Source organism: Blennius ocellaris, assembly GCF_963422515.1.
Source record: "Blennius ocellaris genome assembly, chromosome: 1".
In the NCBI taxonomy this organism is placed as follows: domain Eukaryota; kingdom Metazoa; phylum Chordata; class Actinopteri; order Blenniiformes; family Blenniidae; genus Blennius; species Blennius ocellaris.
Window position 1 is genome coordinate 13,556,978 of NC_137650.1, and position 26,968 is coordinate 13,583,945.

The 26,968-nt window shown below is 41.8% G+C and overlaps 2 protein-coding genes across 3 annotated transcripts; both read right to left on the bottom strand.

Annotated features, from left to right (window-relative positions):
• Nucleotides 1–33: 33 nt before the first annotated feature.
• On the bottom strand, nucleotides 34–7,250 carry rbbp7 (RB binding protein 7, chromatin remodeling factor). Of its 2 annotated transcripts, none has more exons than XM_080500867.1 (12): nucleotides 7,113–7,250; nucleotides 6,640–6,784; nucleotides 6,138–6,283; nucleotides 5,083–5,256; nucleotides 4,865–4,980; nucleotides 2,564–2,724; nucleotides 2,366–2,492; nucleotides 2,189–2,266; nucleotides 1,714–1,790; nucleotides 1,545–1,602; nucleotides 768–878; nucleotides 34–668 (listed from the first exon to the last, which is right to left on the bottom strand). In XM_080500867.1, the coding sequence occupies exons 1-12, from the start codon at nucleotides 7,126–7,128 to the stop codon at nucleotides 597–599; spliced, it is 1,281 nt and encodes a 426-aa protein (XP_080356993.1). In that variant the 5' UTR covers nucleotides 7,129–7,250; the 3' UTR covers nucleotides 34–596. The 2 variants fall into 2 exon arrangements, with proteins under 2 accessions (XP_080356993.1, XP_080356992.1); XM_080500866.1 differs by having other exon boundaries at nucleotides 5,083–5,295.
• Nucleotides 7,251–10,571: 3,321 nt separating this feature from the next.
• On the bottom strand, nucleotides 10,572–16,698 carry hdgfl3 (HDGF like 3). The gene is made up of 6 exons (XM_080497516.1): nucleotides 16,507–16,698; nucleotides 15,629–15,705; nucleotides 14,574–14,712; nucleotides 14,336–14,497; nucleotides 11,235–11,369; nucleotides 10,572–11,147 (listed from the first exon to the last, which is right to left on the bottom strand). The coding sequence occupies exons 1-6, from the start codon at nucleotides 16,588–16,590 to the stop codon at nucleotides 11,121–11,123; spliced, it is 624 nt and encodes a 207-aa protein (XP_080353642.1). The 5' UTR covers nucleotides 16,591–16,698; the 3' UTR covers nucleotides 10,572–11,120.
• Between the last annotated feature and the right edge of the window lie 10,270 nt (nucleotides 16,699–26,968).

Here is a 26,968-nt window from a genome sequence, read left to right on the forward strand (position 1 = left end):
GTTACAAAAGCTTTATTGCAATTTGTGGCGCAGGAGACAAAAACTGCGGTTTCACATTATGTAACAAAAGGAAAAAAAAGAAAAGGAAAGTGGATTTCCCTCAAGTGCTCTAACTCAGCCCCACAGAATCCAAAAGTGTTGATGTACCTGATGAGAGGAAGGCGGAAGCAGCAGGGAATGTTCGACGGGGAACCAAAACATGTCTGCTGGGACCAATATCATGAGCAGAAAAGGAAGGGTGGAGGAGTTTAACTGGACAGGAGACCTTTCAAGGGCGCTCGAGCATCTGTACAGCGATCCACACGAGCCCTTTCAAATTTAACTGGTCTGCAGCGTTTTCTGGCGACGTTGCGTCGGTTCACCACAAACGCTACCGGGGCGACCACCTGAGCAGGGACAGCATTTCAAACCTGTGCTTTTCGGTACCTGGGTGTAAAGCAAAATTGAGAGCGAGTCTGAGCTGCCTCCGACTCCCCCGCAGTTCCTGTTGCACTTGAGAGAAGCCAGAGAGGGGAAAGGACAGACTGGACTGGGTGTGAAGCTCGAGGGGGAGGGGGAGGGGGGGGGGTATGAGGATACACAGGGCTGGAGCTGGGTTACGATCCCTGAGCCTCGAGCTCTGAAGCAGGGGTGTTGTCTGGCTCCTCATCGTTGTAGATATTCTCCGCCTCGAATGGAGACAAGGAGCAGTTAGTGAAACTTGACAGGCACGGCAAACTTTCTCCACAACTCGTGTATTCGTGCGTTGACGGCGGGGCGGTATTCACCATCTGCCACACTTGCATGATGTTGTCCTCGGACACGGAGCAGATGACCCAGGGCTCGTTGGGGTTCCAGGAGAAGTCTGAGATCTTGGCCGTGTGTCCACCATGGATGAACTGAGGGACGAACACGGGGGTTTTAAATCATGACTGTGACTCATCACTCAGAGGCCAAAATTGAATGTCCAAGTTTTTGTGCCTGTGCAATTAAAATGTCACCAAGCTGTGTATGTGTATGTCTCAATTAGGAGTTAATGACATGAAAAATACAGGTTTTTCATACAATCATATCCATACAAGTGTAGTAATTCTATATTTAAAGTCGCCATTATCGTTTTTCTTAGAATAGTTTCAAATGTCTCATGACGCATCATGAGACATTTGAAACTATTCTAAGAAAAACGATACTGCCAAAAAGGATATTTACCAATTCTGCATCCTATACAATTCTTCGATTATTTAAGGTCCACCCCGCACACCAAACTCTGTATGGCTAACTCGTACAAAAGTTGAACGTGCCCTCTCAAACTTTAAAGTCCAATTGCAATTTTTTTTTTTTTATCGCAAAACACAAGTAATTTTAAAGCAATTAAACAGAAAAAAAAACAACTCCAAATGAGCAAGCAGAGGAGAAAGTGGAAAGGAAAAAGTCCCTTTTAACAGGACGCAAGCGGAAGAAACGGACTCGGAGGTGGAGGTCTGGTTGGGGTTAGAGGATAGAAGGAGAGCGAAGGATAGGACAGACAAGAATGTGGGGAGGGATTGTCAAGTAAGACGACATACCAGGAGCTCCGGTGGTCCGTCCTCAGCATCCTCTGCAGACTGCTCCTCTCCGATTTTACTAAAAGAAAGAAGTACAAGAAGTCAGTGCAATGTGATGTTTGAGATTATCCAGTGTTCTGAGTCTGTACGGTCTACGATCGCAGCTTTGGATGAAGGTGGAGATGTTTACCTGAGGTCCCAGACGTTGAGACGTCGGTCGGTGCCGCTGGAGGCCAGGATGGTCTCATTGTGAGGAGACCATTGCACCTAAAGAGCAGAACAAGTCAACGTTGCGCTCAAATCACAAACGTCTCTTTATGCTCTTCAAATGTCTCCGAGCAATACGACAGCCTGCTTCATTCATTTGGGAAGTGACACTGCTGTTGCCATAGAAACAAGCACAGACCATGTCAAATAGGATTAAGCTGCAGAATGAATACATATTGATCTAAATGTGTCGGTGTTGATAAGCTCTGCGGTGTTTAGTGTAAAACCAACGACAGAAGTGACTTGACTTCAAGCCGAGTTATCAGTCATCGGCTATAATTCAAGTTTCTGTCATAATTTGGAGGAACTATTTGAAGAATACATTTGTATGAACACAGGAGCAACGACAAAGTCCTTTGTTTAGTGTTCGTCTCCTTTAAAGCAAATGCAGTGCTTACTTGGAAAATCTCATCTTTATGCGACTCGAAGGAGTGCAGCTTGAGTTTGAGGTTCCTCAGATCCCACAAAGCAACAGTCTGAGAGAAAGAAACACAAAAAGGGCTCGACCTTAGTTTTGTTGTTATGACAATTAGCGAGGTGAAGCAGGACTTTGTGTTGTCGGGTGTCTCCTTCACCTTGTCGGCGGAGCCAGTGGCCAGGATGAACTCGCTGTAGGGGTTGAAGCTCAGACAGTTGACCTCAGCGGTGTGAGCGTCCACCGCGTGGCTGGCTTTAGACGTGTTGTTGGAGCGAGTGTCCCATCTGGCGGAGGACAGGAGAGTCAGAGGCGGCAGAAAACACTAAGAGAAGGAGAACCTGCATCCACCACTTGCATCATGAGCTTCTGATCGTCAGCAACGGAGCCGAAGAGGGATTCGTGAAGCAGATGCCAGGAGACGTCTTCCACCACTGCAGTGTGGCCGGTGAAGATGGTCTTGGCGTCCACCACTTTGCCTTCCTTCGAGCTGGCCCCGATGTCCCATAGACAGATGGTCTGGAGAGGGATCAAAGCGTTTTTTGTTTTTGTTTTTGTTTCTCTCCCTCGCACAACAAACATGTCTAAACAGCCACGGACGAGGCGTGGATAATCTGATTCAGCGTCTCATTCATTTGCTTTGTCTGGGATGTGAGGACGGTTTGTGCCGAGCCGGGAGGTCCAGCCGTGTTAAGAATCCGGAGAGTGAGGGGATCGCTTCAGACGGCTGCTCTGACAGGGCGGGGCTCACAAAGAAGGACGAGCTGCCAACTTTCCCCGAAGGACATGAACGTCTCTGCCCAGACATTCAATGGGAGGGAGCTGGTCTTTTGCCAGGGTTACGTTTTCTCTATTCTCCCAGTGCGTCAGCTTTAAGGCCGTCTTAGACAACGTGCTTGACAGAATTCAACAACAATCAAATGTAATGGTCGACACTCAGTGCAGCATCCACAGTTTGGGGCCAACTTAAACTGAAATAAAAGTCTTTCTGGAAAAGGCTTTTCAAAGTGGATCTCGTGTGTCACAGAATAGAATTGATAATGGAAACATGATGAGTCTATGATGACATAGGACGGGTCATCATAGACTCATTAAATATTCCTTCACTTTACATTTTCAGCATCATTTGAGAGTTTTGAGTTATTCCCACAATGCCTCACATCTAGAATTTCCTCAAATGTATCCAGAAAAGGATGTTCCCGGGAGAATCAGAGGAGTCTCGTTAATGACGGCGTGGAATGAAGATTGTTTTCTGAGCATGTCTCAAGGTTGACCGCACCACAGCAAGTCTGACCTGAGACCATGTGGACATGTTGATAGTTCTCAGTATGAATAAACTGTGATCGACATCGTCTCATGAAACAAACTCTACAGAAATACGCAAATAAAACACTTACTATTATCATCACTGCTGCTGATTTTACTGTGATTCAATTAAATAAAACGTGGGTAAAATATCTGTTTGTATGTGTATTTAATATGAATATGATGAGTTAAATGCAGAAAAGAATTTCCACAAAGGGATCAACATTCCGCTTTCTTTCTTAGAAACTTAATATTGCAACATATTAAAATAGTCCTTTTTTTTACATTTTGTATCTTTTGCAAACTTGAATAAACAAAAAGAAAAAATAACCAGCTCGCTAAATAACTTTTGGAGTCCATTACGCCGTCTTCATAGTTGATGACGAGCCGACTATCAGAACGTTTGCTGCAGCGCCAATTAGAAGTGAGAGTGAATGTCATAGTATTACTCATTTCATGGATGCTTTCTCAGTGGTTTAACTTCTACAGCGGACTCCCACAACAAATGAAAGGATACTGAGCCGATGAGTCAGCATCAGCCATCATCATCCAACATGAAAATTGTGCTTTATGTTTCTGATCACGGCTGATCGTGGGATCCGCGTGTATGGCTGAGCACGTTTTCCAACAGGTGTCCTCATGACGTGGCCCTCAGTGGAGATTTGAGCGATGAATTTTCAGTCACAAGCTTTTCTGCACTTACCTCTCACCCGCCAGGGACCGCTGGTATCATTATCCAACATAAACCACCAAGTTATCGACGCTAAATCATCGTTAGTCTCATTTCACCTGATCACTGCTCTTAAACCCCAACAAACTGGGGTTTTGTTTTGTTTTGAGTACCACGAGCAAGTATTTTGAAGCAAATAAAGCTAATTTTGCTTACATTAGAGGAGCCATCTGAAAATCAATCCGTGCATCTCAGTGAGAATTGTTCAGGAATCATGATATTATACAGAAGAATAACCAAAGTTTCCTGACCTTCAAAACTAATTACAATAGACGGCTACAAAAAAAAAATAAAAAAATCACTTCAGTAATATAGACGGGGAAAAAAATGTATATTGACTTTACTCAATTCGTGTACCATCCCATTTAGAATGGAAATTTTTCTCCCGAGCAACAGTGTGTGACAGTCTAAATGAAATAACGTCACTGCAACCTGCTAAAGCGTCCAAATCCTTCTCACACAGAAATGCTCAAGTCACACATCTCCACTTAAAGTGGAGTTGGTTGCAAAACCCCTTCCAGCTCTGCTCTGACCAAACGCAATTAGTTGAGTCCAATCGTTCCCCTTTCCAGGCACTTTGTGGCACCACTGCAGATTTGCTCGATTTTCACTCTTCTAACTTACGTGGTCATCAGAGGCACTGAGCAGATTTCCGCTGAGGTTTGGATTCCAGGAGAGACCGTATCCTTCCTTCTGGTGTCCCTTCAGCCGGAGGTCAGGGCTACACTCCCCACTCGGATCTGGAACAAACACACGCCATTTACATAACCACGTGTGGGTGTGACTGACTTCAGAGCAAGCACGTGTGCAGTTCTAGAACACGTAAGCAGTGGTGATCGAACCTGGCTTCGAGGGGTGTTTAGTGTAGTCAAACACCAGCACGTCAGAGGTGGGAGTTTTAGTGGCGATGATGCAGTGACTCTGGGGCATGTAGCGGGCTCGGTTCACTTCTCCTTCGTGGTTGATCTTGATCTCAATCTCGATCTTTCCACTGACTGAACCGAATCCACCAAACTCTGAAAACACAGCAAACTCGGGCTGTAGTTTTTCCGAGGCTGGACAATGGGAAACAAAAGTCCAGAATAAACTTGTGACACTCAGTTACACACATTCACAAAAGATCCATTAGGTCTGGCTGCACATGAATGAAAATAAGTTTCTCAATACACACTCATTATCTGTGAAAGCACAACAAGTGCACAAATTCTTCCCCACTTATTGAGTGAAGCTATGCTGGCTTTGTGTGTGTGTGCTGATACTGAGATTTTCACTGCACCTTCACATTGTTTGAGTGGTGTGCTAACATGCTAATACTACCTCTAAGCAGACGAACGGAGGGGACAGATTTCAGCCCACCGACACAAAACAGGACCTACCTGCTGGAGAAGACACAAGACAGAAAAGACCTTGAAACACACCGAATGGGCACAACATGCACCAAAATATTCCCGGAGCCTAATGTCTGCATTTAGTCCCTGTAATACAGTGACATGTATTGTGTAAGCAGGAATTACTTATGTCTTTAGTTACACCTTCATGATGTACAATGTCTACTTAGCCAAATATTTTATAGTGCAGGGAAAAAAACAAACTGAAAATAAATAATCTGTGAGTATTCTGATATCTGTATTTCTTCTTTCTTAGCTGTGTGGATTTAATTTAACCACACCAATTGATGATGCCTTGCACAAGTGGTGCACAGCTCTTAAAATATTATTGCTCCAATGTTTTGCACAAGTGGGCTCAAAACAAAAAATCTTAGTTGAAAGCTTCAGGAGCAGACATTACTCTGTTGTATAAAATAAAGTATTTATCAAAGTCACTATGTTGTTCACTTGCTGATTTTGAGACACATTGACAATTGAGTAAGTTTTAAGATGTCCTTGTGCATTCTTACCTCCTTTCTCGCTGTCGTAGTGCGAGGCGTCAAACTGTGCGTCGTCATTTGGTACCTGGACACTCGCAATCACAAGGTGGTTTTGCTCGTCGGACGTATGAGTCCCCAAAACCAGCCTGTGCACCGTGTAGTCCTTCCCCTCGGGCCTGCAAGCAACACCAACATGAGACTTGACCGAACACAATTTTACTCATGTGATTTAACTTTTTCACCACGTCACCCTGAATGCATGTTAATGCCGGGTTTAAACAGCCCTCCAGAATATGGAGGCACGTGTGGATATTAAAAAAAATAAGAAAAGTGAGGGGGGGTTAAGGTGTTAGCGAAAAAGCTCTGAAAAATAATAAACACCAGGACTTGAAGATGCAAGATTTTGTAGAATTTTCAGGACCTGGTGTAGCCACATCAGACAACAGTAGTTGCAGTAAAGAGACTAAAGATGTCACAAATGTTCAAACTGCAGTTGGAACCATGTCCAATATCTGGAGAAACTCTTGCATACCTGTTGACATCTGGAAGCCACTGCACAGTGAGACTGGGCCACTCCAATGCGTGGGTCATCACCAGGTCGTAGAGAAAAGGAGTGTTTTTCTTCCAGATCTTGTACTCTTCATTGATCACCCTTTCCTCCACTGCATCATCATACACTGCAAGCAAAGGAAACGTTGTTTTCAGCGTTATAGAACACACAAAAGCCCAACATTTATTGTGGCAGTTTATAGAAAAAGTGCTGTTATGAATAAGCTGTTTGCAATTGCCTCAACGCCCATTATTATCCTCAACACAACATCTGTTAAATTATATTGAAAGTACTACCTATATATTTACAATTGGGAGAAGACCAATTCTGCCTCTTCATTAAACACCACAGAAGCCTGACAGGACTTCACTACACAGAGCTAGCATGTCATGCTAACGGAGCACCAGGCGGCGCGCGGAGAAAAACCTGCAGAGAAAACTTCTGGTCCTCCGCACCTTCTTTATCAGCCATGTCCCCGAAGTTTGCTCTCTGCCACGATGCTGGAAAGCACGATAACTCGGTGTTGTCGCTGTAGCCGCTGGATTCCCTCCGCGCCGCTCTGGTTGCGTCGCTTCTTCCTTTTCACCGCCGAAATGCAGCTGCGGACTGCGCGTGCGTCAGCGCGGAGCGTCAGCGCGCCGGTGCCGTCGCGAGCCAAGGCTACGCGCGGTGGCTGCGCAGAGAGAGGCGCAATGCTGCTGGGTAACGTAGTCTCTGTTTAGACCAGGGCCACACGGCACAATTTCATCTTGAAATAACGCCATAATATTTCAGTTTAAAGAATCACTGCTGAAAATGATTACAATGTCATCATAACGCCACTTTTAATTATACAATATGTGAGAACGTCTTAGAGAACAAATGGAACAAGATAATAATCCACGAGGGTCTAAAACAAGAATGTCAAATACGTTTGAGGTCAGGGGCCATATATAGCACAACTTCATCTTGAAATAGTGCTATAACAGCCTCTAAATTTAAATGAAAGCTTAAACATGAAGCAAAGTCAATGTAAAAATTCCAATATGATTACAAAAACAAACAATTACAATGGAAAACAACAACATTCCAAAAATATATCCCAATTTTAATTAAACCTTTAATGCAAAATACAGTGAAATGTCCCCAAAAAACTTCTTGCAGCTGTTACATGATGCATGTTTTTACAAATGCACCCTGGCAGCATGGCTTTGAGCAACAAGGTAGCTGTATTTCATGGCAGCATCACCGATATCTCAGCCTCATATACCTCATAAATCTATATATCTCATAAAAAAAATCAATGTTTTCTTCGAAGTGTTTACAACTTGCTTGCTGGTTTGGTTGGATTGAAGCCTCTTGCAGCTAGTTTTGGCTCACAGGCCTTATGTTTGACAGCCCTGGTATATGTTCTTGTTCTACTGTCCTGGTGAGGATGTCAGATAACACATTATCAAGTTTTGAAATTAAGAGGGAATGTGTGTGTGTGTGTGTGTGTGTGTGTGTGTGTGTGTGTGTGTGTGTGTGTGTGCGCGCGTGCAGGATGAGCAATGCCGCCTCTCTCTGCATTCCAATGAGTTTATTTTGTAAAAGTCTTGTCCATAAACAGCAAAAACAGTTTACAGTAAATTACAAACTTTGAAAATGCAAAACATGTTCTGAATACAAGCATAACAAAGAGTTTAAGGAGAGGTTTGAAAAAAAACCAAGTTTAAAAAGAGAAGGTGTCATAATCAACTATCATTCAAAAACAAACGGTCTGTATCTCATAAGGACAAAATAAAGGCAGTTTGCAGAGTTGAAAGAAACCGAGTGTCATGCTGACTGGAGTAAACCCTCCTCACAGAAAAAAAAGATTTTTAACTCAAGCCCGATGGACACTCATGGAAATTAATGATCTGGAGAACAACAGCAGAGCATGCCACTATAAAAAGCTCTGAAATATACAGTGATCTATCTCACAGGTACACATAAGAACAGATGTCTCACTTTTCCATGAAAAGATGAGCTGTTATCTAGAGCCATCCCAGTAAGAATAGTGGTCCTATATTCTACAACTTAAGTAAAATATACAGATAAGAGTTAATAGGGAGTTACAATGTGTAACTCTGTTGTGCACAACACTCCATACATTTATCTATGTACTTCCATTCATCTTTTTGTGGTTACATAAAAGAGTAACATATAGTGTGATGGGTAATGTTTGGATAGCTACTGAATATTCCATTAAGTCACTCCTTGTTAAAAAAATCCTATTTCAAGCTACAACTAGAGTGATCAGTACACTGCAATACCAACATATATTATAGACGGTAGGAGATTTTAGGATATATATATATATATATATATATATATATATATATATATATATATATATATATATATATATATATATATATATCAATATCAGATGCGTTTGTACACAGTGACCGGTGATCATGACAATACACGTAGGTATGCACAGCCAGTATAAATATTGTATTATGAAGTTGTTGTTATGAAGCACTTAAGATACCCCAATCTGCTTTAGCCGGCCTCAATATGACAAATAATGACACAACAGTATTATACCTATGGTATCATGTCACAGTTCTATTTGAATTGTGACACATATTTAACAAACTACCTTAAATGTGACGCTTAGTGTACATATAATCAGTCACTTTTCAACAATACTTAAGGTTTTTCTTGTTTACTGGCCAAACTGTTTGTGTCGTATGTGGGAATGAGTGAGTATATCTAAAAAAAACAAAAAAAACCCAAAAGAAGTTAGGTAGAGATATGAATCCAAGTACATTTGAGATTCTTTTTGTTTATTATGGAGTTTTACCTGTTTACATTAAATGTGGTATTTTGTTTTACCCAGAAGCCTGGATCTTGTGTTGTTGGTCATTATATTGTACATTTTAATTTAGTCGTTTCTTCTTGTTATAATAACATTTCATCACTTAAAGGCCTCAAGAAACAAAAAATATATTTTTCCAGGTACTATCTTATATGCTGATTCCTCCTTTCATATCTTCAACTGTTGTATATTTTCAAATATTAACAATTGTTAGTGTGTTCTCACGCTGGATGAATTAACCTGTTGTCTCGATACGATACAATGTCTGAAGACTTACGCACATGTCTTAATTTCCCATTTGACTGAAATGTTTGGTCGGATATCAAATTGAGTGTTAGTGCGGAAATGCACATAAAAAGCAACTGAAAATGTCAATCAAATGTTGGACAAGCCCTCTCCACTTTTCATTTGACCGGAAATACAAGGTTCAAATGTCCTTCTGAAATTCACACCATTTTTAAGCCTGAATCAACTCCTGCTAATCACTAACATCCCGGAAGGTTCTCCGCTCAAATCAGCCTACGATTTTGTTTTTGCTACATTTACATTCATCCTTGAAAGTGTGTTTATAATGTCATTAAACAACACTCAGCAGCGGCTGCAGCAGCATCTCGCACTCTGTTCCTGTCTGTTCTACACAAACAGAAATGTCATAATACCTGTGTGTTTTAAGCTGCTCAATATCACAGAATACCTATTTAGTATTAAATAGCCTTCTCATGAAGTCATACAAAAAACACATCTGAGCTCCAAGTAGGCAAATAGAAATAGGACTTCACTGCCTTTCTTATTAGGTAACTACATTGGTACTGTTTTCATTTTAGTGGATATATCTTTCACTGGAGTCCACTGCCTTTTGAATAAAAAAAAAAAAAAAAGAATGAATATGTTTGTTATTTGAATGATTTAAGTTATTGGAGTTTTCTGTGCTTCATGGTGATCAGAACCAATACTTCAACATGAAAAACCAACATAGGCAGTCTTACAAAACATGAGACACTCCACTGCCCCCCCCCCCCCCTCTACTATCACAATTCAAATGGAGAAAAAAGATCCAACCACACTCGACATCAATATCCTAAAATCATCTAACAGCTTATTGACCTGGTTACACCTCACAAGTTCAAACATTTTGTGTCTTCAGAATCTTTCTTGGACCTTTAGACCCAAGTACAAAAACAAAAAGGTCATATAAATTACAACTAAAGTCATCACAGCTCCTAATGTTTGGTCAGAAGAGTACGATAAAAGCCTTGAACTAGCTAATGCCCCTTTAAATATTTTTCACCTTCAATTAGAGAGTTACAAACATTCAGAAGAAATTAGAAATCTTTAGCTGTCTGTTTCTGAGCGTCCACGATGGGCGAGGGCTTTCCTTCCTAGCACGGCTCCTCCACGGTGAATTGAATCAGCTGGATACGACATAATTCCCAGTCTCACCGCGGCGTCCACAAGGAGACAGGCGCCAGCAGTGGTAAAGGTGCATCTGACACACAAACACATTGGAAGTCCAACAAATAGGAGGAGGAGGAAGAGGTGACGATGGCAGCTAGGTGATGGTGCTGATGAGAAATCCTGTTGAAGGTTCACTTTCCAACTTCACAGGTGCACAAAGCGACTTCCCCGCCGCGCTTCTCTTTTAATGTTCCTCTATGAGCAGCTGGTTCTGCGAGGGATGCAGGACAAAAGAAATATGGACGATTTCATGCACATCTTCACTGTGAAATCCAAGTGCAGGGCGTCTGATGCCCACCTTACTGTCGGGGGTCTTCTGGATGATGTCGTTGTCGGGGTCTCCCCCTTCTGAGCCGCTCTTCTGGTCCTCGTCTTTCCCGTCCTTCTCCATGTCGTCCTCCCCAGACGAAATCCTCGACAGCTTCGAGGATTTCTGCCACAGACGCATGAAAAGCAGCAGATGGTGATTCTCACATGATGAACCAGCACAGCTCATGATCAGTCTCTCTTCCAGATCTCAACACTTCTGATTCTGGGTCATAACAACACCTTCTCTTGCAGCGCTTCCAAACCTCTCTTTTTGGAAGACCCACATTTTTACGATCGCAAACCAAACCCACCACCACCACCACCATAAAAAAAAAAGTTGAAGGAACCACTAGAGGATCTGTGAACTACAGTTTTTTGTTTTTTTTAATTCTGTAAAAACTATGGGTTGATGCACTGTCTTGGGGTCTTTGGTGGACTGGGGCCACTTCAGCTTCCAGTTTACACACACACACACACACACACACACACACACACACACACACACACACACACACACACACACACACACACACACACACACACACACACACACACACACACACACACACACACACACACACACACACACACACACACACACAGGGATGAAGACACACAACCAAGAATAAAACAGCTGGTGAACACACACACACACACACGCACACAGCAGCTTTCCATGTTCATTCTTTATGGAGTCTGATAACATTTATTGCAATGAGTCAAACCTCAGGCACACACACACACACTCCACACAGAAAGGCCTGGCCAGCATTTGAACCCTTGACAATCTAACTGTGAGACGAGAGGGCTAAGTGATACACTTGTAATGTAAATGCTTAAAACTTTTATGAACTAAGATAATTAAATGCTGACTTACCTATTTAGAATTTTTTTTTTAATTTCACACCCCTTTTAAATCAAGAGTGATTGCGACCCTACTTGAATCCTTGGAGCCTCCTCGTGGGATCTGGCCCCACTGGTTCGGAATTACTGTTCTAGTACACTGCTCACACTGAGCTTTAATGAACAAAATGTTTCTGTCCAGACTTCCAGGCATCGGTGTGCCAAATGTGTGTGACTTTATTCTTATTAAATCCAGTAAAGACCGAGAATTACTGTGCTTTGAATTGCTCCACAAACAAAACAAGAAAATAGAAGCGGTCACCTTTAGGCAGGTATACAATATACCGTGTGCAATATTGAGTGTGTCTGGTAAATAGAATAGCAGTTATTGGAAATTGCTTCTTTTCAGTGGCTCATAACACACTCCTGGGTTGCATTTAGAGTGACTTAGGCTCCATTTAGATGACAACATTTTTAAGTGAAAAAAGAAAACGAAATGAAAACGTCCCGCCTTCTCTCCATTGTTCATGTTTGTAGAATATTGTTCTCTGCATGCAGTTGTGTGGTTTCATTACAAAACCAAACAACAGCATCCACTAGTGGCCATACATGAAAAATAAAAAATAAAAATGCTAAAACTGCTTTCGCTTGAAATATTGTTGTGAAAACGGAGCCTCAGAGCCCAGCAACAAAACAAAAGTGATCAGAGATGGGCCACACCCACAGTCTGTATGTTTTCTCACAAATAAATGCTAGTAGAATAACAACTCAATTACTTAACTGAAGTAGATGCTCTACAAAATAACACTCCGATTTAATGAACATCGCGTCTGATTCAATGTCAAACTTACTGTTGCTCTCTCATTTATGAACTCCATTGTGCACAGAGTGGCAGGTAATCATCTTCGGAATGGCAGATTTATCAATAAAATGGCCACTAAACTGTGGATAACAACAGATTCTTTAGGTTTTAAGATGAAACAACCACAATAAAATGATGCACATGCAAATTGAAATGTCAAGCTTGGTACTTAAAAAAGTTCAGTTCAAAAGAGGGAAATTAACAAATATTGTTAGTGTAGAGAATGTAATGGCATTCAACACTAGCTGATAACATGCACAACATAGCTTGTTTATGTTAGTTTACTCAAATAGGGCCAGGTTAAAATATATTTGCATTTTACAGAGATTTTATCTTTCTTTTCATTAGATTTCAAATGTTATTTGTTTATGAATTATGTCTTTTCTTTGTCAATTAAGGCTGACTCAATGTGGATGAATCCAACAAAAGGGCTACAGAATGATTAAAATCATTCGAATATCAATGATGACGCACAATGAAGTGCTACCGAGCTGTTGGCATGTGTGTGTGTGTGTGTGTGTGTGTGTGTGTGTGTGTGTGTGTGTGTGTGTGTGTGTGTGTGTGTGTGTTTGTAAAAATAAAGGCAGTAATTGAGACTAACTGCTGAGTGGTTTTTTTTCTGACTGGCATAAAAGAAATGAGCAAATACTCTTGTATGCTCTACACACACAGACACACACAGACACGCACACATTCTCATGCCGTGTGTAAATGAGATCGGTTGCTAGGGAACTGTGGTTGCCAGGCGACAGAGAGGATGCGTGCCTGCTTCCATTTACAGCAGCGATGCTCTAACACAGTGAGGCGGTGCTCAGCCCCGCAGTATGCCGGGAGCCTTTAAAACGGACAAACGAGGGATTCAAACCAACCACTGACGCTAACGATCACGGCCAGGTTGCCAGGAACAGGCGTGGAGAAGACAAACCCTTATCTGGGTGACTAAAGTGAGAAATTACAACACATTGACCGGGTTTGAAAATCCACACCTGAAGGAATCAACCAACTGTCCTTCCAGTAGTGTTTATGAACAGGAAGCATCCCACTGAAATAATCCCCCTGCAGCACACAGAGCATTTAAGACACTACAGCCAGTTTCAGTGAAACATTAATTCACATGTGCAGGTCTGTGGTGTTTTAAGAACACATTGTGACACACAAAGTGTACTGCAGAGTTATCACTCCATATAAAACAATATATTGTGAGAAACCCCCCCCCCCCCCTCCAAATATTGCATATATTACTTCTAATCTGATTTGAGGAAACTCATAAAGAAAAGAAATAGTCCCTCCAACATGTTTCTGCACCATTAGATATCCACCTCCTAATCCCAGAGTCAGTTTTGTCAGGGCATATTTCCCCCTCAGTCCCGTTCTCAGTCCAGTACCTTGGCGCTGGCGGTCTTTTTCCGTTTGGATCCGGTCTTGTCTCCCTTCAGCTTCTCCTTGTCGTCTTCCTCCCCGACAGAGTCGCCCTCCTCACCCTCGCTGCTGCCATCAGCGGCGTTGCCCCCCTCTTCTGTTTCCGAAGAGCTCTGTTGCTGGATAGTCTGCAGAGAAACAACCAAAAGAAGAATGGGGTTGGTTTAAAACTCTAAATGCCCCCCCCCACCCCAACCTCCTGACCTGGTAGCCTGTGAACTTGACTCCCGGGTTGTTCTCGATCTCCCACAGGCCCTCATTGAAACCTTTCCTCTTGTTCGACTTGCCAAATTTGTCTTTGTACTCCTTGTAGGGCAGAAGGTCCTTTGGACCCAAGAAAGCACTGAAGAAAGAAAAAAACCCAGAAAGTGTTGTTTTGTGTTACTCTTCAGTCAGGTTGGGATTGTGTGAAAATAAAAACCAGGAAGTAAGAGCTATTACTCTACCCTATATTCTATAGAAGACAGACAGCACACCAGATTGTAAAATGTATATATTTTATGAGTTTATAAAAACAAATAATTTGATTGTATGTTGAAATATCAAAAAAAGTGTAATATTTTACAACTTCCTTGATTTAAACTCGGAGTCTGCAACTTGTGGCTCTTTATTTCCTCTGCTTTGGCTGTGTGAAAATTCTATGAAATTTTCATCCTATTAGTCTTTTTTATATTTCTTTTGAAGACCTGGCTTATTTTCAAAAATTCTATCCTGGATAAAATGGATAAAAACGTTCAAACTGGTCTAAACTCTAATAGAGACTTAGAACAGCTAAAATTGCTAGAAAAAGTTGTATTTTCATTTTACTTAATCTTAAAGGTTTGGGGAATTGATAAGATTGAAAATTGAAAAGTACTGAATACTGCAAAAATAGTGGGAGGGCATTTTATTAGAATTAGATTTGTTTTGGAGCTCATGACATTGTTTAGCATTTTTTTTTCATCTGTAGAAGTTATATACATATATCACTGTAACACCATAGGAAGTTCAAAGTATTTAAAAATGGTACATTACTTGGTAAATGTTAAAGATAGATGGCAAAGTGACAGGGAAATTCCTATCGTCACAAACCAAACAGTTCTATAATATTGAAATTCATTGAAATTCCAGGGTAAAATTCTGTGATTCAAACATGAAGCATAGTAGTAGTGACTGGACAAACGTGTTCTAAATGTATGAGCAACTCTAAGTGTATATAGAAAAGCTACTTTGAAAAATTTGAGAGCTGATTTCTACCTGAATAAAAGCAAAGGACGTACGTTTCGTGAGTTCCAAAGAAGAAGATGGGGTACTTGTTGGCAGGTGGTTTGACGGCTCCTTCAGGAAGCTCATCGATCTGAGAGACAGACAGAAAAAAGGTGCTACAGATTCTGATTAGTTCCTGATGAGACAGCAGGATTATTGCCCATGTGTGTCTCAGGCTTGCCACAATAAGAGGAAGAGCGCTGGAAAAGAGCAGTTTCACTGTAAAAAAAAAAAAAAAGGATATATATATAAGGGACAATTTAGGGTCCCCAAATAATCTGGAGGAAGCCCTAAACACGCAGAAGAAGATGCAAACTCAATTTCTTGAAGTGGGAACGAATTTTTAATAAATAAATAAAATATTAAGTCAGAGGACAAATATGCTCAGAGTAAGTTCACGTGAGAGGAGCAGGGGAGATAATCCACAGTGAGGGTCCATGTGGATCAGAAGATAATCTGCATCCATTCACAATAAACGCGCGTGCAGCAGCAGCAGCAGCAGCAGCAGCAGGCGCACGAGCTCTCCGGGTTACCTGAGGTCATCTGCATGCTCATTATTTATTCTCCGCGTGACAGCAAAACACAAACATTCACATCAACAAACACGCTCCGTTTACAGTTGAAAACATGGGAGAAAACCCCACGTGAAGGAGAGCAGGTGCTGAGAAAATGGAGCCCCGGTGAACGACGGTAACTCAAATGTCCACACATGCGCTCATAACACTGATAATAGTGAGGAGGGGGAAAAAACCCAAAACAAACTTGTTTGTTTCCACTAATGAAGCAAACACGCAGGCAGATGAAATGTCTGCGAGCAGCGGGAGCAGCGGCTGGATGTCGTGGAGCGACCCCGCCTCCCTGCGCTCCCAGCACGGCCGCATCCCGGACTCACCCTGGCCGGCCAGTGCGGGTATCCCTTCATCTTAGCGAAAACCAGCTCTCCTGCCTTGTACTCCCGCGGCCGTGGTCGAGCCATGTCGCTGTGGACGGATACCGAGATCTGAGCTGACTCCTACGGTCCTATCGCGATCCTCCCCGGGGCCCTCAGCGCAGGGCAAAATTATCCACCATCAATGTTTTTATATCAAGACTGCAGTTTACACGGAAATAAATAATTAAAAAAAAAAAAAAAAAACGCGGAAAACGGGGCCTGACAGAGGGCTATCCTCTTACGCTCAAAGTCAGGCGTAAAGGTGGCGGTGAATGGCCTACGTTAGCGTAGACTACGTGGAAGAGGTGTCATCTCAGTCCAAGAGCGGTGAAACTACTTCCGCTTTACAACATAAAAGCACCACTGACGCACATATGTCACCAGAGGTAATGTAAGGTGGGAACCTTACATTACCTTACATAAGGGACCTTATACAATGTACCTTAGATAATGTAAGCTTCTCCCCTTACGTTAGGGGCCTTAAGTAATGTGACATAATGACATTACATTTAAAATCTTCTTCTTCTTCTTCTTAAATACACAAGGGTCAAGGACAAATCTCTACTTGGAGAGTGTTGAGTGGTGTGAAGCAGGTCCTCAACCTTGGGGTCATCATAAGATGATTATGCGATTAACAGCCGAGTCACACAGTTCACAATTAAAAAAAATACTAGCATCTCAAGTATTTTTCCTCATTAGAATTCGGGGTTTAAAATATTTGCATAATTGCATTTTCTTGAAATATGTCTCTATATACATATCATTTTCTGTAGATAATAGTTTCCCTGGTTTTGGGATACTGACTGCTGTAATGAAGCTATACTGGCTTTTTGCAATAATTGAAAATGTACGTTTAGTTGGCATCATAATGACGTACCAGAGAAAACGTGTATACATTCCTCCTTTTTTAATACTTTCCCCACAGAGACACCAATTTATATGGTAATATTTGTAGTTTTCAAGCGGTTTAGTAAAATGTGTCAGGACAGTTTTTAATAAAGTTTTCCAGCAGATGGCAGCAGGACACAACATCTAACCCCACATGTGTGACGAGCACAAAAATCTTTGAGGTAAATGTGTCCAGTTTCAGTTCAGTTCAGTTCATGCCACATACGGCTCAGTTTGTACCAATGAAATTACTGTATAATTATCTGTAAACAACCACGGCCCTTCATGTTCCCTTTTTGAATCAAAGCAACAGGAGCAACTTAGAAATTGAATCCAATATATTATTTTTGTCACAAACCCTGCAAGAGTGAACAAATTGCAGTAGGCACATCAAGCTCTTTTGAACAATGCCTCCAAGTGCAAAATAAAGTCACATTACAAAAACAAGTCCTTTATTCCCAGCAGGTTGTTTGCTCTGTAAATTTGCTTGATCCTGATCATGCGAAAAATGACTCGACTTTTCCTTTACTGGTTGCCCAAATCCATGGACGGATCCAAAATTTTCTCGACAACAGTCTTCCATTTCAGATTAAGGTTGGCATAAAAATATTTACAATTCTCAAGAGAGAGAATTTTTGGAGGCTTTTGCATTTTTTTTAAAGTTACTGGCCAGTTTGGATCCTCTGGTAAGCTGCAAATTTACCACAGGTCATATGTTACGCTCTACATATAGTCCAGTTCAATCTAAGGTGCAGTGAATTAATTTCACTATGAAAGTTAAATAGAAATTCTTACACGACTTCAAACTCTTCCCCTAGTTTAAGTGCCAAGATTTTTTTTTTAATATTGTGAAAAATGACAATATTTTGATAAAAGCTGAACAAAATTTCCAAGGCCAGTACATTCTAACGCAAGATCTTGAACACACAGTACAGCCAAATATCCAAAAAGTAAAACAGCCTCCACCGCTTTGTTAGAAACTTATTTAAGCTCTGGTCTCAGTGGTGTGGTATGGCTGCTAAGCTGGCTAAAACATCATGATACAGAATTAATAAATCAGAAATATAAGCTATATTTAAATAAAAAAAATGGTGACAATAATTTATATTTAAATAATAATAATTTAGTTTGAAATGTTTACATTTTGTAAGGTCAACGCATTAAGCCTGAACCAGTATTTTGACTCTTTCTCATCACGGTTAGAGGATGAGAGTGAGTTGATGGCCCTGAGGTGCTGGGAAGTTTGTATTTCTCCCCATTAATCTGTGTTTTGTCAGTTCTGGACTCCCTGAGTGGATTTCGGGCTGTGGGTGGCAGCAGAGGCCGAGACAAAAGCGCTGCTGCTTCTCCCGTTGGCTCACATGGTTCCCATCAGTCTCCTGTAGGTATTTGTGAGCTTTTGAGAAAGTGTCATGTAGTGCTATTTCAACATCAGGAAGCCATTAGGTTCAAACGATTACCTGCCTTCCTTCTATTTACCTCTGAATACACTCACTTATTCCTTTATTCGAGTGTTTCACCTGCTAACACCTTCACAACAGGTGGGCAGCTGAATGGAAAAGGTACTGCCTCGTCCTGTCGGATCAGGGTTTTGAGATAATAGCATTAGCCTGGGTCATTGGTGTTGGCCATGTCCTTGAAGTTGAGTTTAATTCAGAAATGTTTGGAAAACTTTGTGCTTTTCTCTCGCATTGTGACTCTTGTTCACTGGTGCACAAAACACAGATAAATCTGGCTTCTATGGCTGCCAGTAGAACACTGTCAACTCCCATGATCCTAAATAGCTCTAGTCATAACAATGCCTGTGACCAGCCACACCACTTCACAGCCATAAAGCCCCCCTGGCACGCTCAATTTATCATACATTTCGCACTTTCACACTGTTCACAGAGAGACCTTCATGTGGCATTAGTGTTAGTACGCAAAGAGGCCCTCTGACACCCACCCTGATGCACCTTCCACGGCTCGCACTCTTGCCCCGACCTGAAGGGAGAGGACACGAGGAGAGGACCCCGGCGCACAAATGTGGGCAATTTGGTTCGCGGCTGACACCCGGCATCCTAAATAAATGATCTAAATGCTCGCCGGAGATTGTTTTGCCACTGCCGCCCCTCAGCGATGACACAAGTGAATGGGGGGGGGGGGGGGGCAATAATGCACCCCTCCCAAACCCCCCCACCCCGTGGGCCCTGTGAAGGCCAGCCAGGATGAATATGAGGAAATGAGGCAGACATCCAGTAAATAATAGTTGCCATTGTGCCCCTCAGCGATCTGGGGCCGCGGGTGGGATGGAAGGGAGAGGATGGGAGGGAAGGGTGGTGGTGGTGGTGGTGGTGGTGGAGGAGGAGGGGGAGGGGGAGGGGGCCCTGCATGATATGCCAGGCCCTGACATGGCACCCAGACCCAGAGCTGTCACCCCTGCGGAAACATCACCCTCGCCTCCACAATTTGTGCACTTAACACTTCAGTTGGCACATGACAGGTGCTTATTTCCCCGCACTGGCTTTTTCCCCTCGTAGTGATGCCTCTGAGCCCAGGGCACACACGGCATCTGGTATGGGTGTCTGTCCACGACGCTGCTCGCCGCATACGTGTGCGACTATACGCCAGTGATACTTTTCACATTCACTCACATTGCATTCGCAGCCCACTGAGCATGGCTCAACCGTGTGTGCGTGCGTGCGTGCGTGCGTGCGTGCATGCGTGCGTGCGTGCGTGCGTGAGAGGGACAGAGAAGTCATGTTTATACAGAGGTACTGAGAGTCTCATCAAGTGTCTGTTGTGCAGCACTTACATAAGTCATTTCCAGAACAAATATTTAAGAAGATGATTAGGATAAATACTGTCCAGAGGAAAGTTCATCATCCCACCATGATGCTGTGCAACCTCAGCTAATGTGTATAAAAGCGACACCTCGTACAGTCTTCAGACTGGAAAGATTCAGCCAGTTTTTTCTCTCATTTTAAGCACACTGGCAGTGTGAAATCAAAGAGATTTCCGATATATATTTTCTCACTTGCAGTTTTCTGTTACAGGTGTTCTAACTACATTTCATTCCCTCATTTAACAGACCGTACACGCCTGTGTTGCAGCTTGGGGGACCAAACTGCTAAATCACACACAGTTTTACATGTAATTAAGGGTGAAAATATGGATTCAGGGCTCGGGTTAATTTAGGATTAGGCACTCATTTCTGATGGTGAGATGAAACCGTGAGTCACATCATCAACAAGACTGGAAGTCCAGATGGGAGATGTTATTACACTTCAAGTTAGTCATGTTGTAGGATTTTAAGTAATTTAAGCAATTACTTAGGGACTCAAGCAGATATGGGGCCCACACAGAGGGCACACATTGGTCCATTATACACTGATAAAAATACTCTACAAGATCCACTTAAGAAAAAATACAACTTTTGTATATGTATATATATATATATATATATATATATATATATATAAAGAAAAGAAAAAAGTTAGCTCACTATACCATATCATACTATACCATTTCTTAAAATGGTGAATTAATTGAAGCAGCTCATCCTGTCTCTCACAGTGAGGAGTGTCTTTAGAAATAGTTACTAGGAATTCAAACTGGCATGAAAGGAAATTGGAAATTATCAAGTGTTTATAATGTCACATCTACTTCCTCCTCAGCTCCCAGTAAACAAGAACGATACGACCTTCACAGACCTTTAAAGAAAAGATTGAAGATGTACAGATCTTCACAGACCTTTACATACGTTCATTAGCCTTCACATGTCTTCAGAAACTTTCAGACACTTATAGAACTTCAGAGACCTTTACAGACCTTCACGGACCTTCAGAGATCTTCACCTACAGGAGTTTCTCAGTAAACCACCTCCTTGTGTCCCACTCAACTTATGAGGGAAAATCTCTTATCTCTTAATCTTCACTTTCATTTTCATTTCTTTAAAGGCTTCCTTCAACATCAATCATACAAACCAGTTAACTAAACTCCAGCTTTTTCGAACCTTAAAAAAAATGTCATCACCTCAAAACGGTGATCAGCATTATGTGAATCTTACTACTGTGTTTTCAGTTCCAGGCAACAATAGAGGGATTTGCTGACACAGGCAAAGCAATAAAACCAAGGGTCAGTGTTGACAAAGTCGAGTAGTTTTTGGCTTATTTTCACATATTTATTCATAGTCTGGCCTCTGAATTCTTCTTGTTGACTGAGGTGAGGTTTTCACAGGGAGGGCTGCATTTCAAAATCAAGCACAACAAACCACAGAGACTGGTGACCAGCAGCATACGGGGCAAATGCCACAAAATGACACGTTTATGCTGAGGTGATGAAGCCTTTTAGCAGCTCGAGGAAAAGAAAAGAAAAGAAAGGAGAGAAACTGGTGTAATTTGGAAGCACACTGTGCAGAAAGAAGATGGCATAATAGAATATTGGCCTTTTAACACCAGAGGCTCTTTTCCTTTGTCTGGACCATGAAAACACGAGGACACCAGATAATGCTCCTGCTGAGGACACATCACTGAACTGACCGATCTTTTCACAGTGGTGTGGATGAGGAATATTATTTGTTCAACTCAGATCTCAGAATAAAAGGAAGTGCTCACCTTTGGAGCGATTCTTTTTTTTTTCATGGTGATGCCTTGTTCCAACACGATTCTGTCGTTTTAGTTTGAAAAATCCTGATAAAGACAAAACTATGAATGATTTCATGGTAACATGCATATTGATGACTGATTCATACATTTTCTATGCTGCTCATCACGCAAATGCCTCCTCCTTACATCTGCATTAAATTTTTTTAACCAAGAAAGCGTGTTGCAAACAAACCAATAGTCTACTAAACACTCATTTTCATACATTTTGTGTCTCGTTTAATAAATAAATGTTTCAAGAGCCAATTTTAGCCTGAATTATTTGTTTTTCTATTGATTCGATACCTCTATGGGTAATTGAAATAGCTGTGGCTTTAATAAGGCAACGTTTTGTGACTCCCCACTTATTTGAAATTGTCTCATTATGAGTGTAAATAGCAGAAGTGGTATCGGTGAAGTATCTGAGAACACACCTTCCTTGAAGCGGCTCTAAGCTGTTTGGCCTTGAACGTACCCACTCTCCCCTGCGTTATAAATAATTGAATGTCCTGTTGAGACTGGCTCTTACCTTGGCGCCCTAAATGACTTTCCTGGATATTGTAATCACACTTGTCATGCTTAAGTCCTTTACTTCTTGTAGTCAAAGTCACGGTTTCATCCTTCAGTCTCAAATCCCACGGCTGCGGTTGACAATTCAAAAACAGAAGTGGGACTACTCCACTTTCTGTCCTTGTCAATCACAAGGAGTCTGACTTTTTTCCTCTAGGCCACAGTCAAGACTGCAGGGAACGATTGTCAGGTGGCATTACTGTCCCAACTAATGCTGCTAAAAGCCAGCTTTTTTACATTACAAAAAAAAAAATGTTGATACATTATTTAACAGAGAGATCAGGCGCAATTTCTAGAAGGATCTTGAGTTATGAAACCAGTGGTTGCAGGCAAGACTCCTGGGCAATGGTAAAGCTGCTGTGAGGCGTTGTGACAGGGCCTCTTTGGCTCCTTTCTTTCTACCTGACACACACGCACACACGCACGCACGCACGCACGCACGCACGCACGCACACACACACACACACACACACACACACACACACACACACACACACACACACACACACACACACACACACACACACACACACACACACACACACACACACACACACACACACACAGGCTGAAGTCTTTTAAAGAGACTGCACTGTTCTGCCTTGAACAAAAGCCCACATTACAATTGTTTTTAACCCAACTAACTCCAGTTACTATACTCGGTGACAACCACCAGTGACAACCACCAGTGCTTTAACATAACATAAATGTATCTGTGATGCTAAAGGATACTTTAAGGAATTTCACCACAGATAGTACATGGTGTGATCTCATAAGTGAAGGTGGTAAGGCCTGATTATCTGGATGGAATAGTGACTGATCCTGGTGGGAGAGGTGAGATATGATTCTTCCCCCTTGCACTTTACTCTGAATGAAGAGCAAGGCTTAAGGAAAAGGCTTGTTTGAAAGGGTTAAACTGGAGTGGCTTTAGGTATTATAGTGCGTTTCAATTGCTTCATCAGTCCCAGAGCTCTTCACAAGAACTATCCCATACATTCATTCACAGATCAATGACTTACAAAGGGATTTTATTTACTTTTGATTCTGTGAACAGAACCGTCCGCCCATGCACTGCGTTCAGATTGTATTTGTCTACTTTCTGTAAGGTTTACAGATTCAGACTAACAAAGCACTACCACCAGTGGCCATAGGGGCAGGGTGGAAAATAAAAAAGGATTAACAAAAGGCAGAAGTGTTCACAGTAGTTCTGTGACTCTTCGAAGTGTTTAAATGTCCTCACTGACCACAGCACCCTGCAATGCAGCCTTCAATTGTACCTATTTCTACATTTGGCCAGTTTGCTCATTCATTTTAAAGTTTGGTGAATTAATTGCCGAATGTGATGGAAGTATTAAGGAAGGAACTACTAGACCTTTTGAATGTATTTGTGCATACTAAAGGTTAGGGCGTATAAAATGAAAGCAGATATGGTACTGCATGCACACAAATGTGGATACAACATACAATCCACCCACCCACCCATCCATGCATCCACCCAGAGATGCAGCTTTCAATGTGGTGAGAACATTTTCTCCACTGGTTCGCCACAACCTTTATTAATTATGCATTTTATTCTAATACATTCCGTGTTGTACCACAAGCTTGACTTGTGACCAATCACCCACACTCAATCTAATACTTTTTTTTTCTTTGTTTTTTGTAATCCAACCTGCTGTAACGTTTCACAATGGTCAATAACTTCCCACATGCCCACATGTCCAACTGTGTCTCGTCCACGGTGTCACATTTCATTTTGTGCTAGTGGGGCTTCAGTGCTCCGACCAATCACTCCGTGGAGAATGCAAGAAAACAAATATGTAATACTATTTCCAGCCGATCGTTCTTATGTAAACAAGTTCTGAAGCATGTAAAACCTTCATTGGAATACTGTTTGCATGCCACCCATGGTGTAATTCTTTGTAAATCACCAGCAAAATGCATGCAAACTAAACAATACATCTGCAGGATCTTACTAACACCGTGTGTTATTTTGTTGAAAGAAGTCCCCACCAGCTTGCAGCTGGCGAAGTTGCAACCTTTAAAATGTAAAAGCAGTTTTCCTTTTAGAAGAAAAAAAAAAACACACAGAGAGCAACATGGCATAAATAAACCATAGCAGATACCAGTTTGGCGCCGTGTACCTCCGGTTCCTCTGCGGTGGTGCGAGGCCTGGTCCTGACAGGTAGGGAGGAGAGGCCAGCTGTGAGCGATTGCCAGGTGGTCCCAGTCCCAAAACCCACCCAACCACATCAGCCCACCGCTGCCCTGATTGGCATTAATTGGCAGGTGGAAGGGGGGTGGAGGTCAAAGGGGAACAGATGAGGGGAGGAAGGAAGAAGACGAAACAGAGTGAGTGAAGGCGGGACAGAGGAGCAGTGGGCTGTCCAATCCAGCAGGACCTGTTCTATCAAGTGTACGCAGAGCTTTACAATTTCTCATTCTCATTCTGTTTGTCCCACAAATTCCAAAGATAACATCCCTACATCAGCAGCATTGTATCACTTTAGCCTCCCTGAGCGACTATCAACCCACCAAGTACTTCACTTTCCGAAATGAAACAAATCCACTTTTATGTGAGCCAGCAAGCAGACTATAAACACCACAGGTGCTGATTTCATGGAGTAAAGAGGGAAAAAAAATCCACTGGAAACACAGATGTTAATGAATGTTTAGGTTAGCTTGAAATAAGATATATAGCTCATAACCAGTATTCCCACCACCGTAAGATGTTAATCCACAGCTATCAAGGGTGTAAACATGGATTAATGCACTCAGAGTGGAAGTTTATTGCACTGACACATAGTTAATAAAGAGAGGGTGAGACAGAGGAAGGGAGAATTAAAGGTAAATGAATATTTTACATTTAAAAGCATAAGGAAGGACAGAAATGGATTAAGTTATTGTCTGGAAACAAGGGGGACATTTGTGTGATGTTTTTTAATTAACCTCAGAAATGCTCCCTATGGAATGGAATGCATTGGTATCCAATAATTCACACTTGTCCATTCATAAAACAGTACTAATTTGATTAACAGCCATCAATGTAGGAAACAAAAATCTAACTTTTCTACACAAACATTTAACACTATTTTGACAGGCCAAATATTTGAATAAATCATCTTCATCCTGCCTCACCAGGGATCAGCGACACCATTAAAACCCTTGCATTGTGCAGAACAAGAATCTCTGGCCTGTGACTCAGTGCTCATAGAGTCTAGATCACCTTCCTATAGAGATCTATTCTGCAGGTAGTTTTTTGAAAAAAGCTGAATAAACCCATGAATGCATTAACCTTTACTAACCTCAACTGGCGAGAATTACTGTAGGAGCAAAACTCATTTCAGCCAAACCGTAATCATTTCTAACCTACGATGTCACATGCATAGGCACACGCTTATTTTCAGTTAATGAGGGTACTGAAAAGGTAATTAAGCACTTTAAGTTAGTGGACATAAAAAGAAAATAATGTTGTGGGACAATCCCCGTTTAATGTTTTTGTTGGTTTTAATTGGAGGCCTTATGAACAATACTGAGCTGAGCTGTTTGGTAGTGGGACGGAGGTGCTCTAAAATCTGGACAATAGCCAAAGTTATATCAGTTAGAGGGACGAATATGCTGCTTCATCTACATATTAGTGATTTTAATAAAAAACAGAATCAACATTTGGCTCAGAGAGCAAAATGTAGCTCTCCATGGACAACGAAATTAACGAAACAAACTAAAGTTCTCGGCTTCACTGATTGTCCAAACGTTAATGTTATCAGCATGATAGAGCAGGTATTAGCTGCATTATCATAGTGACTCTACGTATTATTCCCAACACCGATTTTCATGTATCAATCAGGAAGCAAGTCAGAATGACATAGACTGCATTATATAGATATTCTGCATTGACTGTGGCTGTTTGAAACCTTATTTCTGATACAAGAGCTGAGCCCATGAAGGTAGCGGAGCTGCTTCAGCGTACCGTGAATTGACAGTGGGTCGCGTTGCTATCAGCCTCCCGCTGACCAGAAACAACTACGTAGAGCAGGAATCAATACTAAGACCCAACATCACAAGTTTATGAAGAAGATGTACTTGCCTCTTTTGCCATGGCTTTTAAGGCAGCTCCTCACAGGCCTGGTCTCAAGATAAACATAACCCTTATGACCCCCTGTAATTGTTTGTTGAACAGTTCAGACAAACTGGCTGAATGAACGGAGGCTCTCAATACTGTCTCCTTGTCACTCCTGTGACAGTTACTTTGCAGGGACTGAAAAACATGTTTTTCTCTCTCTTTCTTAAGAAAACCCTTTTATCCTGATGTTTTTACCCATTTCTTTTTGCCTGAACCTGGGTGA